The sequence below is a fragment of the Cetorhinus maximus genome, chromosome 3, assembly GCF_964194155.1.
Source record: "Cetorhinus maximus chromosome 3, sCetMax3.hap1.1, whole genome shotgun sequence".
Lineage (NCBI taxonomy): Eukaryota > Metazoa > Chordata > Chondrichthyes > Lamniformes > Cetorhinidae > Cetorhinus > Cetorhinus maximus.
The window spans coordinates 69308500-69325289 of NC_135881.1; the positions used below are offsets into that span (position 1 = coordinate 69308500).

The following is a 16790-nucleotide window of genomic DNA, read 5'->3' on the forward strand; positions in this document are numbered from 1 at the left end:
ACAGTTACAGCCCACAATGAGTCAGGAAGCCAATGATGTCGAGAAGGCCTTTGTGAAGTTTAAACAGAAGTGCAGATTGACATTCAGTAGTTTCCTAAAAGGCATTAGCAATGAAGAGAGGGTCAGCTATATCCTTCTGTGGGCAGGAGATATGGGATTAAATTCATTTAACAGCTGGGAGCTTACTGAAGAGGACAGCAAAGACCCAGGCAAAATTTTTGAGAAATTTAGCATCCACCTCCAGCCAAAATCGAATCATCGGATTTACCGGTAAGAATTTTGAGGCCTCAGACAGGAATTAGATGAGCCTATTGATAACTTTGTAAGAAGATTAAAAAACGCAGCCAGAAAATATAAGTTTAAGGACACAAAATGAAAGGCTGATAGATCAACTAATTTGGGGTTCTCCACACCCTTAAGTGCAGAAAGCACTAACCAGGAAAGACAAGCTCAAAATATTGTAGGCTGTAGACACTGCCAGAGCACACAAAGCCATGAGCAGACAGATGGAGATGCTGACTACCCAAACAGCTAGCCTTCAGTTAAGTGAAGAGAAAGGCAGCAGGGTTGATACAGTGCAACAGAAACAAAAGAATGTACAACAAATAGAGAGAAGGTCATGCAGGAGGTATGGACAACCACATGAATTCACATACAAAAATGTCGCTCATACGGGTTGATCCGTAGAACTTGTGGAAAGGCCAATCTCTGGCAAAAATGTACAGAACAAAGGTAAAGGTGGTATATGAGGTACCAGAGCCAGAACAACAGGGCAAACGGACAGGAAAAGTAACCAAAACATCTTTACCCCAGAAGATAATGGTGAGTCTGAGAACAGTCTGAGGAGCCGTACAACTGCACAAAATGGCTGGATGCAACAGTTCCCAGAGCAAAGAAATTCACACAGCTGCTCAGCTCAGGAATGTCTTTTCTCTCCATGAGAAAAACCCACAACAGTAAAGCTGAAGGTGCAGAGTAACATCATCTCACTCAGACTATACCAGAAGAAATTTTCTGAAAATTTCAAGAAAATTGTTATCCAAAGAAAGCTGTTCCGAAACCGAGCAATGGGATGCTAATGGCAAAGCAGGAACTGAGATTCAACAGGAACAATCCAAATCAGAGGGACAAGGAAAAGGTGTTAACTATCTGCTCTACGTCACTGAAACAGATGGCCCTGCCATTCTGGGGTTCAGCAGTTGTGAAGTGCTTCAAGGGCAATTAGAGATGGGCAATAAATGTTAGCCTAGCCAGCGATGCCCACATCCTGCATGAATAAAAAAAAAATCTCAGTAAAGCAAGAGGTAAAGGATGTGACACTGAGGGTTGAAGGGAGTACACCCATTGAAAAATACCCTCTGATCAGGTGCAAAGAAGACCTGGTGCAAATCTACCTAGAGTGTTGCAGTGGGATGGTTGGATGCTTTGAAGATTTTGAGCATCACATCACTATTGACCCAGCGATGAAACTACCGTTGCCACCATGCTATGTGTTTTTCTTGTCTTCTGGTTCTCAGAAGTTGTTAATAATCACACTTTAAGCTTGGAAAGATCAGAAACTCTCTGTTGAATTTGCCATGTTGTCCGGTACAACCAAATGACAACAAGATGACATAGCAGGAACAGTGCAAATTTCTGACATGTGCTCCAGGTAGGCAGACTTTCTGCTCAGAACAGGAAGTCACAAGTAGGAACCCAACATACTTTTGGGTCTTGACCCAAGTGTAGATAAATGAGTTTTCTGTTTCTGTTAAGAAATCCATGTGAAATTGAATAGGAGTCTAGACCGGGAGTTTAGCACTGATGAAAGATCATCGACCAAAAACACTGGGCGGAATTTTCCATGACCTCAGCGGTGTGAGAAGGCCAAAAATCGGATTCATGATGTCACGAAACCAGTTTGCAATCGTCCGCTCTGCCCATCGATGGTGGGCCGCGTTCCCCACTGTCAAATGTCGGGAACCTCATTGTCATACATCTGCATGTCGTTCTAAGGCCAGCCCGCCGGAATCACCCAGCCCCCGCCGGGATCGCCCAGCCCGCGTCAGGATCATCCCGCTCCCGCCGGGATCACCCAGTCCCCGCTGGATCATCCGCTCACATTGGCGAGAAAATGCGCTGGTGCAGAACACGTCTTGATAAGCATAATGTGCAGAAGTCGGGGCTTATCCTCACAGCCTCGCTGACATCGCGGACATCTGGGAATATAGAAAATGCTGGAGCCCGACAGCAACGGGACCCTGGAGGAACGTCCATGGCATGCTGAGTGGATTCTCATGGACATGGCTCCACCACAAAGCAACTCACGGAAGTTGGAAAGTCACCGTTGAGGGTCTGTTCACAATGGATGATGGTTGAGAGGTTGAGAGGAAGGCCCAGCTGTGTTTGGGGGAGGAAAATGTACTGGGGACTGGGAGAGCAAGGTGTAGGATCGACTGGGAGAGGAATGTGTGTTGGCGGGAGATGAGGTTGTTAGGTGGGGAACGACGGTGTCAGGAGGATAAGGTTGGGGGGGACTCGGAGGCAGACACGCATCCTAGGGGTGGGAAGGTGGTGGTCAGGGAGGGTGGGTGGATGGGGATGGGGCTTTTGGGAAGGAAGGGAATGTGCACGATCACTTGGACATCACCGAAAGAAAAGGGTTGTGGCTGGTAGGTCACAGTGGGGAGGTGGAAGGTGATGCCAGGGGGGGGTCGACAGTGATGGTGGAAAGGAAATGGGTGATTGGAGGAGGGGGAAAGGACAGGGGAATGCAAGAAAAACTGTAGCACGTCCGTGCTGGCTAAATTGAAAGTGAAATGAGAGTCATGATGGATGATAACATGTGCTGCATTGGAGTGCGATCAGTGGGTGGGCGGAGATGCAGGTCAGCTCAGATGGACAACTGAAAGTGAACCCCAGCGGGCAGCACTGAAAATGCTCAGGATATTGAGTGTGATGCGGGAAGGATCCACATGTGTGGGAGAGTGCTTGCATGAGGCTCCAAAAGACCCTTCCACACACACACACTTCTCCCTCCAGAATCACTCATGGGCCGGCTGCGTGCAGCTGAACTGCTAGATTGAGGGTGGCGGGGGTAGGGGGGGTAGATGGATGCAGGGGAGGATTCGCAAAGCCTGTCAATGAAGCTGAAAGACAACATTACACATTATTCAGTGAAAGTGAATGTATTTTCAGATTGTAAAGTGACAAAATGTGTTCACAAATGCAACCAACTGTGATCAGAATTTCTTAACTTTTGAACGCCTTCAAAACGACTTCCAGGTGCTGCCCTGACATCCTCAGTAGGGGTGGAGACAGCCTGTGTAATGGTTGGCCCTGTTGCCTCTAATGACTTTGGCGTGGGTCCTCTGGAGAGCCGAGGCCTTGGGGGCCCTGACTTGCTTTGGCTATGCTCCGGTGGGCCAGCTGCTCCCTCTGTGGTGACAGAGGGCGAGGTTGAGAGGGTCACAGGCAAAGGGGACTCAAGGGGGAAAGGACAACCTCTCAGATCCCTGAGTGGATGAGCCAGGGGTGTCCAGCTGCAACTCCTCCTCTCCCGAAGTCCCTGGCCTGACTCCTTGAGGGGAAGGAGCACCTGGGGGGACGTTGAGGTGCCCCGTTTCCCTCTCACACTGCCACTGCAGGAACTCACCTATGGCTACCATGACGGAATGCAAGTCTGCACATATCCCCATGTTCCATTGGATCAGGGTCTCCATGGTATCCGCCATCCTTCCCAAGGAGATCTCCATACGCCACATGTGTGCACCACTTCATCAGAGAGCAGGTGGACACACTTCTCCGACTCATGTGCCACTCCTTTGAGGGCTTCCAACAGCGCTGCGTGATGTTCCCCTGCCTTCTGCTGACTCTCCAGGATGAGGTGGAAGGCCGAATCCTGAGGCTTATAAGACTCAGGCCTCACAGATGCCTCTTCCCCAGCAGTCCTCCGAGTGCCAGGGAGCTTGTCTAAATCTGCCTCCTCCTGCTGTGGACACATGTCCGTGTGATGGCCACCAAATTGTGAACCGGAGCCCACTCTAGATCTAGGCCCCACCGAGGTGTGTGTCTCTGCAATGGTGGAGGGTGTGGGTAGCGCTGTGACGGGACTTCCAGGCTGCTTATTTCTAGCTCTTCAATGGAGGTGGAGTCCCCTTGGCTGGAGGTGAGAACGTGGATGGAGCTGAGGGACTGGCTGACTGATGGCGTCGGTCGCTTGGCAGAGCTCCCTGTGAACCAAAGTAGAGATGATTAGTGCATGGCAGCTCAGTCAAAAGCAGGAGAGAGAGCGCTCACAGTTGCATTGAGAGAGCGATGATGTGATGCAGGATCCTCATGAGGGTGTTCGCCATCAACTTCACCGTTGCCACAGGCATGGTCCACATCCTCACCAGTCAGCACGATGGCACATTCCTCCAAGTGAATGAGAGGCCTAATATAGGCCACTCCACCCCCAGTCTGTGAGCCAGTTTCTCCTTCATGGAAACAGATGGAGACAGCGTGAACAGGATGCATGACACTGCGTGGAATGTTTGTGTGGTAAGCAGAGTCATGGACGGGATGAGGATGCGAGCTCCAGAGGATATGAACCTGATGGAGATGTGAGGGTGTGTGTGAGAGTTAGTGGTGTTGTCCCTTGAGGTGTGAGATCCCTGTGGATGTATGATGGGTTTGTGAGTGTGTGAGTTGAAAGTGATGAGAAGAGTGACTTACCCTGATGAAATGGTTGAGACCATTCATCCTGTTGTGACACTGAATGGCTGTTCTCTTTTGCAGGGCATTGGCGCTGACCACCGATGCCACCATCTCCCATGCTGGATTAGTGATGTTGCTGCCCATCCTGCAGCCAGAGTGGGGGTAGAGGACATCATGGCGGACCTCCACTGTGTCCAAAAGACGCTCGAGAGGCAGGTCATTAAACCAGGGGGCTGCAGCCTTCTTGCCTTTTGGGGCCATCCTGTCTTCCATGCAGCAGTTGTGGCCTAGAAGCACTGAGATGTGTGCGAGTGGCTGCACTTTAAATATGGCGCCTGGCACGATGAAGCGGTGAGGCAATGGCAGGTGAATGAGACTCCATACACCATAGAAATGGCGTGTTTCCTGGGAATGCATAATTAATGAAGCGAGATTGGGACGATAAGGCGTGAAAAGCCTCCATTGCAGCCAACGGGTAAAACATCTTTTCACTTGCCAGCTACCACACAGTGCAAACCTGGACAATCCCGCCCATTAACTCTGCTTTTTAAAAAAATATATACTTTATTCAAGAAATATCTGAAAGAACATTACAAAACATTTCTAAATCGCCATCACAAAAAGTGCAATCAGATTCAACTTTTACACATGGATCACGAGGTGCTTCAATACAATCATTTCAATATGGTCACCACAGACAGTCAGACAGTGCAATGGTATTGGAGTTATCAACATACATCATGTTGCACTCTGAGGTGCTTCAATACAATTATAATACAATTAGTATTCAATGCATACATTTATTGTGTGCCATACATCCCGAGGGTTTTATACAGTTCCCAGCCCCTCGGTGCACTGTGGCAGAAAGGTCTTAGTCAGTGACTTTTCCCCATTGGGCCTCTGCAGCGGCTGCCCCAAGCTTTAGTGCGTCCCTCAGCACGTAGTCCTGGACCTCGGACTGTGCCAGTCTGCAACACTGGGTCAGGGACAACTCTTTGCACTGGAAGATCAACAAGTTTCGGGCAGACCAAAGAGCGTCTTTCACTGAGTTGATGATCCTCCAGCTGCAGTTGATGTTTGTCTCGGTGTGTGTCCCTGGGAACAGCCCGTATAGCACAGTGTCTTGTGTCTCAGAACTGCTCGGGATGAACCTCGACAGAAACCACTGCATCTCTCGCCAGACCTTCTTTGCAAAGGCACAATCCACAAGGAGGTGAACAACGGTCTCGTCCCCACCACAGCCATCTCGAGGGCAACGTGCAGAAGGGGTGAGACTCCTGACATGTTGGAAGGATCTGACAGGGTTTCTCTATTCACAGATGTTGTCAGGCTTGTTGAGTATTTCCAGAAGTTTCTGTTTTATTTAGAAGTGTAGGTCATTGCACTCCACTTCCTGATGCATATACATCAGCTATAATTTAGCACCTAACCTGCAGCTTCAGAAGAATTTTTGTGGTGGTTGGTGCAAAAGCTTTGAGCATCATATTCATGTAGCAGGGGGACCTGAGCTTTATGTTAAAACACATCGGGGTGGGATTTCTCCTGACCATTTACCATAACTTCAGCTTAAGGATAGCTGAAACACGACAGAAACAACATAAACGGTCATTTCTCTTGGATTTCCACCAATCCTCTGCTGAAGTTACAGTGAGAAATTTGTGAACCCCCATGGAAATTCTTCTCAATTTCTGGAAAAGTGTAATGTGTGCTTTATCACAACATGGGTCTACTTCTGATATTGGAATCCGCACTGAGATTTTCCAGCATTCAGGTAATTCACTCAAATAAAAAAGGACACATTTCAAAGCAGTATAAATTTTGTAATACATAAAAAATGCTATAATTAAAATTTAGATATAATGATAGAAAACAAGCTTTGAATGGTAAAAAATTCCTCTTATGCCAAGATTTTAAAAAGGATGAGAAACATTAAAAAAAAGAGTTAGGGCATTAGGTGGTAACTAAATTTTAATACAGGACTCCTCCATTATACAGCCAGTCAGCTTGCAGAAGAGTTAAGAGGGTAGGTAATAGTTTTCTAGTTCTCATTCTTTAGAAAGCAAACCATATTCACCAATAACAGTTACCAGCTAAGGTCCTGGGTTTATCACAAGACAGAGATAGGGTTTGAGAATGTGTATCAATGTTTGGTGGAGGTACATAACCTGCTGCTTAAAAAACAAGGGTTCAAAAATTCTGTTGCATTTGCTTCAAGTACACATCAGGAGCACCTATTATAAAATTTCATAGGCCCGTCCGCAATTAGGTCATAATAGCCTAGTGGTTATGGCAATGGACAAGTGCTTCAGCAGCCTCGACTAATAATCTACAGGTTGAGAGCTCAAATTCCACCATGGCAGTTTGAGAATTTGACTTCAGTTTCAAAAAAATCTGTAAATAAATGCTCGTATTATCATAAAAACTCAAATGATTCATGAATGCCTGACCTATATATAACTCTGGTTCCAAACCAATGTGAAGTGACCTATTAAGCTACTCAGTTGTATCAAACAAGCACAGCACTGCGGGAGACTTGCTATACAGAGAGCACTGGCTCAAAAAGTAGGAATGGACAATAAATGCCAGTCTTGCCAGCGATGCCCACATCCCAAAAATTAGTTATTTTTAAAAAATTCTATTGGTTTACTTTAATGAATTGAGGGCTGGGCATGTGGAATTTTAAGATAGGCACACTTGATGCATGTCAGGTGCAGAGCATAAAATTCTCTACTTCTCAAGGTCACAACTTTGGTCTAGTCACTTCAAATTATACAGTCATAATTCTGGTAAATGCATTTTAATTGGTGTCATTTGATTTCCAGCATGCCACACCTTGCAAAATTAGGATCAGTATCCCCACCCACGGTTCTTGATTTAAGTATGGCACAGCAGGAATGTACAAATCAGACAGTCTATCCAGATTACATATGAGGGGTGGCAGTGGCAAGCTTGGTGGTCGAGGGAACTTAATTTGACGCGAGGCCAAAAATCAGCTTCTTGACGTCGGGATGAACTTTAGCAATTATGTTCTTGGGACTTTAAAGGTGGGTCGAGCTTCCCGATAAACAATGTCAGGAAGCCCTGTTGCATGCATTAGCATGTCGTGCATGTTCATTAAAAGCTCGTCGGAATTATGTTTCCCTCTCCAAATTAAGTTCCCGCCAGCAAGAAATTAGAACTTTCACTTTTGCGAATGGACTTAAGTGGCATGCGCCTGATGAGGCAGACTTCCTCCATGTTAATGGTGAGTTGTTGCTGCATTGTCCTCTTTGGGAAATACCAGCCTCTGCTTGAGACGATGGCAGTGCAAGTTGAGTAGAGGATGGCCAAGGAAGGGAGGAAGGATTAGTGGGAATGGGTAAAGCATAGGCAAAGGTAGAAGGGATAGTGCAGTCTGTCCTGGTGCCCAAACCCTTGACCCCATAAGCCATAAGGTAATGGCGGGGACAGTGACTTCCTGCCCGTTCCTGCCACAGGGTTTGCGTGCTCCACACAGATGCATAGGTAATGAGCTGAACAGCACAAGCTCGTGCGTGGTCAGCTGTCCTGTCCCCCAATGGAAATCACTCCGACTTCCGCTCCTACCACTGAACTTAGATTCCAGAACGGAAATTCTGGCTGGAGTCTCAATATGTATTTAAAACCACCAAGCGCCAAACGTCCCTTTCTTCAGCTCACTGAGGCAGGAAGAGTCATCAAATACTTTGCTAATATTCATCCTAATTAGTCACAGGTTTTACAAATAAAGTGGATTTACAAAATCCTCATTCCTACATACGTAATTTTTGCCACAAGTTCATTAAACTTGCAATGGAAACTACTGAAAAGTTGAACCTGGGAAGACACAGCAGTGTCGTGATAGTATAGAGTGTTGCCCCCTGTGGATATATGGGCTATTGATCTTCTGTAAGAACAAGTATGCAATTTAAATAAAAATGCTCTGTTGACCATTCTGCAAGTTGCTGTATATGGTAATGTCAAAGTCAGCAAAGCTGCAGTAAGCCCCCTGAGGTAGTCAACAAAATAGTCACCCTACAAAAAGAAACATACTTAGATCAGCTCAAATCAGTAGAGCTAATTTGCCAATTCAGTTTATAAGTTGCCAAGTCTGTATGTTCAAAATGAATTAAAGGTTTCTACTGGGATCTAGCTATTAATAGCTCAGCTAAACAAGCAGCTGCTGAGCAAACTGTTTGTAGAAAGGTCTAGGTCCACAGGCAGCATAATAATTTAGAGAATTTGACAAACCTGTCAAATGTATAGTCAGAATGTATATTAAAATGTTACGGTTCTTAAACTTTGCAGTGATCAGCACCACTGGCATATTGGTTCTTCACTATAATTGTGGCACAGAGTAGTATCAATATCACATGAAGTTTGATTTAGCAGTGATAAAGTATATTTCAAGTTCATTCAAATTCTTCATATACTTACATTATTAATCTTCAACTTGCTCTTCTCTCGTTTTTGTAGGTGGCCAGAGATGTGATAAAGAACGGCTCGACTTCGCCGACGAGCTGAGCTGAAGTGTGTCCCTGCATTCCCTCTTCCCTTGTATTTTTCTATTTATGAAATCAAACAATGATCTTAAGTAAAACTTCTTTTAACTAGCTCCAAAAAAGTCATCCTTGTGCGTGCACAGAAAATTAACTAACCCAAAATAAATGTAACCCAAAAAACCTTAATTAGAAGATGATGCTGGTTTTAAACGTACCCAGTTAATCTATGGCTTGAATTGTGTCTAAAAGCTAACAGTATCAGGGAATGCTTGTCAGGAAACTTAATGGGCCCAAAATTTGACACAGGCCACCTAATCTTTTTCAAGTTTAGCAGAGGACATGTTGACCAGCTAAACCTCAACAGCTCTTGTCAGGCAGGTAATAAGGGGTTCAATGAGCCCTTTGTCTATGAACTAGATGTGTATTCAGCGGTGGTCACTTTTTGACTTGATGTTTATGGAGTGAATTTTAACTTTTGGCTTTCTCTGAAATTGTGCTTAGCAGTCATTATTTGTAACTTTCAGATCTGTTAATACTCGTTAGCTGCTTAAAAAGCAATTAACTATAAATGTGAAACATGCAAATTTAGGATTTATGCTGGGGTTTAACTCATTCCCACATTATTCTTTTCATTTACAACTATTGTTAAATATTAGAGGCAGCTGACATTTTGAATGAGAAGCAGTTGGGAGCATTGCAAAACTACAAATGATGGGTGTTAAGGAAAGAACTTGCAGTGGTCTAACACATCAGGATGTCTCAAAACACTTTACAGTTGATGAAATACTTTTTCAACTATGGTGACTATGGTCATGAAGGTATCAAAGTTTGTTGATATTTTGGAAAAGGAAGAGCAGCAACAGCAGGGTCATGGGGTAGGTGGAGAAGAGCGCAGGTGTGTTTTAGCAGGCAAGCATACTGTCTAGTTACCATAGTCAGTATTGAGTGGGAAAACCCAACATTTAGGCAGTGATCTAGCAGCCATTGTTCCTACCATAAACAGACAAGGGTCTTTTAAGTGTGAATCATAGTTAACTGACAGCACCTGCAATGTCATTTTGGCATCAATCAGCACTGCTCATGCTGCTTCCTCACCCCGCCCATAAGCCTATCAGGTATAAGTTGAGAGGTGTCCATTACAGTACTATTTCACTGGTTCTTTAGCTGTAGTCAAAGTAATCTTTCACTAATATTCTCAAGTCTCTTGAGTATTTTGAGTCTTAAACGCTTCTGTTATTTCTTCCCTTTACAGCTGTGTGAGCTGATAGAATATCACCTGGGACTTATTGTAAATGTAACATTAATAGATTTTCATTAGTTTCCCGTACACAGAATTCTTGTATTTGGTAAGAACAATATCAGTGTCAGTCACATCTTCAACTGTCTCAGTATTTTCAACCCCTTTCTGCCAATTCTGGTAATCCATGCAGAGGATTGACATCTTTTGACTGTTAATTAAGATATGATATAACCTCATAGTTGTTCCATGTTATTCTAATGCTTATGTAATTTCATGCTAGATTGTCTGCCCTTTCTAGTTTTGCTGAGAATGGTGCATTTAACAGAAATAATAAAAGCTATTGTTGAAAAAGAGACCATACTTCATCACACCTGTCCAGCACTAATTGTTTCACTTGAACTATCCAATTAATTCTACTTCCTTCATTTTCCCCATATCCTTTAATTAAAGGATAAGCTCAGATGTCTATAGAGCAGTTGTATTTTTGATTCTTAACATTGACATTTTTATTTGTAAATTACTTTATGACTAATAACATAAAGTAGATTTTACAGAGCAGATCACAGTGAAAACACCAGTATGAGATTACACCACTCAATTATATATACACTAAATACAATATCTGTCAACTTAAATTGAAAAGAGCATGGACTATAGCAGGAATTCTTATCCAGTGGTCCATGTGAAGATTTCAAGGTTTATAACAGTGGCTTACTGTCTGCACTGTGGAGACAATTTAAGATCAATTTAATGTCAATCCCTGAAGGTTACAGTATCTAAGGTCACAGAGTTTAACATTCCAGCCCCAAGTCACCACTTGACACCAGCACAGAATCACTTTAGTCCCCAGCACCCACAGGACATGGGGATCCAGAATCCGCTGCTTAGCCGCAAAGACACACAGTCAGCTGTCCATTGCTGTGTTGTCAAGGAGATGGCATCCAGTTTCAGGAGTGGAATTCTGCTTGGCTTGTTGGTAATGGACAACAGAAGAAGTGAAAGCTTATAAGGCCGTAAACATCAGCGCTCAATCAGCTTCATTGTCGGCCTACCAACCATACAATGACAGTCTAGCAGCCGCACAGTGACAATCTATCAACCACACAATGACAGTGAACCAGCCTCACAAATAACATCCTGAGAGTTACCATTGACCAGAAACTGAACTGGACTAGCCATATAAAAACTGTGGCTACAAGAGCAGGTTGGAGACTGGGAATTCTGCGGAGAGTAACTCACCTCCTAACTCCCTAAAGCCTGTCCAACATCTATAAGGCACAATTAAAGAGTGTGATTGAATACTGGATGAGTGCAGCTCCAACAACACTCAAGAAGCTCAACACCATCCAGGACAAAGCAGCCCACTTGATTGGCAACCCATCCACAAACATTCACTCCCTCCACCACAACACACAGTGGCAGCAGTGTGTACCATCTACAAGGTGCATTGTAGCAACTCACCAAAGCTCCTTCAACAGCACCTTCCAAACACATGACCGCTACCACCTAGATGGATAAGGACAGCAGATGCATGGGAACACCACTACCTGCAATTTCCCCTCCAAGCCATTCACCATCCTGACTTGGAACAATATCGCTGTTCCTTCACTGTTGCTGGGTCAAAACCCTGGAACTCCCTTCCTAACAGCACTGTGGATGTACCTACACCACATGGACTGCAGTGGTTCAAGAAGGCAGCTCATCACCACCTTCTCAAGGGGAATTAGGGATGGGCAATAAATGCTGGCCTAGCCAGTGATGCCCACATCGCATGAATGCATTAAAATTAAAGGAAGGTACACCAGCCTCACAGTGACAGTCCACCAGCCTCGCAGTGACAGTCCACCAGCCTCGCAGTGACAGTCCACCAGCCTCGCAGTGACAGTCCACCAGCCTCGCAGTGACAGTCCACCAGCCTCGCAGTGACAGTCTACCAGCCTCGCAGTGACAGTCTACCAGCCTCGCAGTGACAGTCCACCAGCCTCGCAGTGACAGTCCACCAGCCTCGCAGTGACAGTCCACCAGCCTCGCAGTGACAGTCTACCAGCCTCGCAGTGACAGTCTACCAGCCTCGCAGTGACAGTCTACCAGCCTCGCAGTGACAGTCTACCAGCCTCACAGTGACAGTCCACCAGCCTCACAGTGACAGTTCACCAGCCTCACAGTGACAGTCTACCAGCCTCACAGTGACAGTCTACCAGCCTCGCAGTGACAGTCTACCAGCCTCACAGTGACAGTTCACCAGCCTCACAGTGACAGTTCACCAGCCTCACAGTGACAGTCCACCAGCCTCACAATGACAGTCTACCAGCCTCGTAATGACAGACCACCACCCTCACAACGACAGTCCACCAACCACACAGTGACAATCCATCAACCTCACAATGAGAGTCTACCAGCCTCACAAAGACAGTCCACTAACCTCAGTGATAGTCTACCAACCTCAGAGTGTCAGTCCACCAACCTGACTGTCTACTAATCTTGGTGGACTGACTGCCAAATTAAGCATAACTGAGCCAGGATTAACATTGGGCATGAAATAAAAGAAAAATATTGAGGATGCTGGAAATCTGGAATAAAACAGGAAATGCTGGAAAAACTCAGCCAGTCTGGCAGCATCTGTGGAGAGAGAGAAACAGAGTTAACGTTTCGAGTCCATAAGGCTCTTCTTCAGAGCTGAAGAGAGGTTGAAATGTGACGGATTTTACATAGATTACATAAAGTCCATCACATTTCTACCTCTCTTCATCTCTGAAGAAAGGTCATACACATGTGAAACATTAACTCTGTTTCTCTCTCCACAGATGCTGCCAGACCTGCTGAGTTTTTCCAGCATGTTCTGTTTTTATTATTGAACATTGAGCATGACTTGTTCAAGCGTATGCTTGTTGATTAGGCCTCTATGTCATCACAGAATTGCTGCTCAGCACCAGCAGCAATGTCACCTTAAGTAAGTAAAGCAAAAATAAATATGTGTTTAATTGGACAACTAATTTTTATACAGTAAAAAAGTTATGTTGCAATACAGGGATCCACGGAATCCTTATAATATGAGGGGGCCTCCGGAGAGAAAAGGTTGGGAACACCTGGATTTTTCGATGCTCCATTTTTAACTCTCTCCTGTTTTAAAACCATCTGGATTGTATCACACAGACTACTTCCAATTCTGACACCATGCAGCATTTCAAGTTGTCAAATGAGAAAGACTTCAAAGTAAATGTGCTCTTTACTATGGGGCCATCTTAAGCCTACACTGTAGGTGTCAATCACACAAGCATCTCAGTCACATGGACCAGTCCGAGAACTTCCTGTATTTCATTGCTGATGCAAACATTCAATATTGATACAGATATCATGGCCTGTTTTGAGTTTTGTAAGTCAACTAGCGATTGTTACAAATGCTCATGATGTGTTTTGTCACGTGTAAGCTCCTAAACGAAGATGGATTCGAACCTTTGAGGCAACTTGACCTCAGCCATCCTGTGTGTGGTGATTCTTCGTCTTCACTGAATTTCCAGATTGCTTTAATATTATACCTGATTCAGAATCAGAGGTCAAACACATGGCAGGTTTTGATACTGATTCTCCATTTCCAAGCCACCGTCCACAGTTGTGCTTTGATAGAAAGCACAGTTTGTATTTTCTGTTTGTAGAAGAAGTCTGCTTGAGCTGGACAGAATTGATATTGATGTAAAAAATACAGAAATGCACCACATGATGCAAAGCACCAGATCTGTGTTACGTATCCCAACTGGAAGGAAGGAATGTACATTTGTGAACCACACTGAACATGTTCATAATTGAATATGTGGCAAATTGGCACGGAGGGACAAGCAATGTTTATTTATGTTCAGAAGATAAAATAAGGCAAAAACCAGTTTTAAAAGTTCTAATTGTTAAATTTTACTTAATTACATTTTGAAGTGGACAACACTAAAATCAGTTTTCAGGCTGATAAATGCCACAGTATTTGTTGAGCTATTGATAATTCTTTTCGTGGCATTAATGCGTGAATAAATGTTCTGTTAGGCAGTGAGTTAGTCATGCAGAAGGTTTAATGAGCATAATAGATCACTAAGTGTTACTTTCACAAATTATTTTTGGTGTAATGTAATAGGTGTGGTCAAAATAATACTATTTGATGCATAATAAATATTGTTGGTACATTTTACCATTAAGACTTTGTATTATGATCCTTGCAGACTGACACTGTCTGTGAGGTTCAATGATATTTTTAAGAAAAATGCAAGCTGATCATACAATAGCTTCCAATGGATTCTCCCCCTCTCAAAGCTCATCTCCGTGGCAACATGAATCACATTGGCCTTGTACTGCGTAGAAATGCTAATTAGCTATCCTTTAAACTCCCAACTTCATCCTATCTTGAAACTAAATAGATAGTTGAAGTATAATCATTTACAAAACATGATGTTAACACCTTCCTGCTTTGGAGACTAACAGTCTATCCACCATCAGCACAGGCCCTACCCAACACCCACCCCCCCAACTCCCCTTTTTATCTTTAATACCCAAAACACCTAGGCTTGCTGTCAGCAGAATTCAGAGCAGGTCACACGCACCCCCCTCATTCCTCCATTTTACCCTAAAGACACAGTCTCGAAACATAACAATCATATAAAACCTCACATTTGTCACAAAAGTTAGAGGATCATTTAGGGGCTTAAGGGTGGTATTGGCGGCAAGCTAACATTGAGGGCAATCAGGGATAGAAGGAGGGGTAACTACTCCTTACAAGGGAAAAATTTTGGCCAAGCATCAGTTTTGATGGGCCCTCTCTCAGAGGTGGGTAGGCCTTTCATCAGGCATGTTCTGTGGCAGCCCACCTTGGTTCCTACCTTGGGTCTTCCAACTGAGACAGTAGAACCAACACTTGCGCAAAATGGGGCTTCCCACCAAGAAATTCCTGTTTCCTGCAGCCTGGCAACAAGAGGCGGGATTGCGATGCAGGTTTAGCCCCACCTCCCAATTCCCAACTCTGACATTAAAATCCGGCCCGACTAGTTTGGCTGTCATACGCCTGAGAATACTGACTGCAGCAAATTCATTTTGCAAAGAGGTCCTCAGACAGATTCTGGACCCCCAGAATGCATATTCAAAGGGCCTGCTGGTTGTCTGAGGCAGAAGACCTGCTTGCCTATGGGAACCTTCATAAATATGGCAGTCAGCACTCTTGCAGCGAGAATGAGCATGTGTAAAACAAACACCACAAATTTCCAGGCAGTGATTTCATTAGCAATAATAAGAGGATGTAAGCCAGTCGCACTGCACCAGTAAAAGTATCTTTCTCTGCTCTAGAGCAATTAACAAGCCACTTTACTCCTCCAAAATTTTGAAACATTTGGGAATCCAGATGTGCAGTATGGTCCAAGACGGCAGCAGTGCAAAATCAATTTTAGTATGAAGAGTCTGCAAGTCTTAGTAAACACCATCATGAAGCATTGGAAACAGATTTTTGTGTTTGAATTTTGTGGATTTGTGTGGTTTTCTTCCGGAAATTTTCAATTTCAATGGAAATGGCTGACTTGTTCATAGTTTCTGCCAAAACCAAAGCTATAAAGCTTCTTACCAATTCAAAGCATTATGCAGCACGAAAAAAGGCACTGGGAATTTTTTAGGTGTCAAACTAAATTCAATACAAGGGGGCCATTATTTATTGTTTAACCTGTCATCCTCTGAATTTCATGAAGTACCCCACAGCCCTCTTGATGCCAATTTCTTTTATTACAGGTTCTAACTTTCCGGGGAGGAAATAGCTTTGTTCGATATCCTCTAAACCTTGCCATCACTCTCAACATGATTCATTTTCTCAAACTGTGCAGCACAGCACTCTCCACTCGCCACAGTCTATAATTTTCACCTGCTCAGAAAGAAAGGCCGAGAAGAAGTCACATATTTTTGGAATATAATCAATTTCACATCACTGAATGTCTTAAAAAGGTCACTTAAACAGACTTCCATTTCTTGTTATAAATGATCAATTTAAAGGTTTTCTTTTTAAAAAAAATGTTTCAATTTAAGAAGCCTGGCACAGATACATTTAGTTTTTGCTGGAAAAGGGAACTGTTGATTGAGTTTAAAGATACATCTAGCCTTATTGATTAGACCACAGGGATTTGGAGATAACCTATTGACATGGATGGAAATTGGTTAGGTGGTAAGGAATAGAGTAAATACTCAAATCAGCTGGACATAATCAGTGTTATCCTTTAGGGGCAGATTTGATTCACTATATTTTCACTTTTCATTATATTTAGGGATTTTCTAAAATGAAGGAAAATAGAGAGCCTTATATCCAAGTTTGCTGATAGCACTAAGTTAGGTGGCACAGTAAATACTGCAGATGGGAGCAGAAG

General features: G+C 44.0%; 1 protein-coding gene across 1 annotated transcript in view; it reads right to left on the reverse strand.

Annotated features, from left to right (window-relative positions):
• The window catches only part of kcnh8 (potassium voltage-gated channel, subfamily H (eag-related), member 8), a 420218-nt gene that overhangs the window by 228709 nt on the left and 174719 nt on the right, over nucleotides 1–16790 (reverse strand). Inside the window, exon 4 of the mRNA XM_078538524.1 lies at nucleotides 9112–9239. Within this exon, the coding sequence (XP_078394650.1) occupies nucleotides 9112–9239 (128 nt within the window). The remainder of the gene's footprint in view (nucleotides 1–9111; nucleotides 9240–16790) is intronic.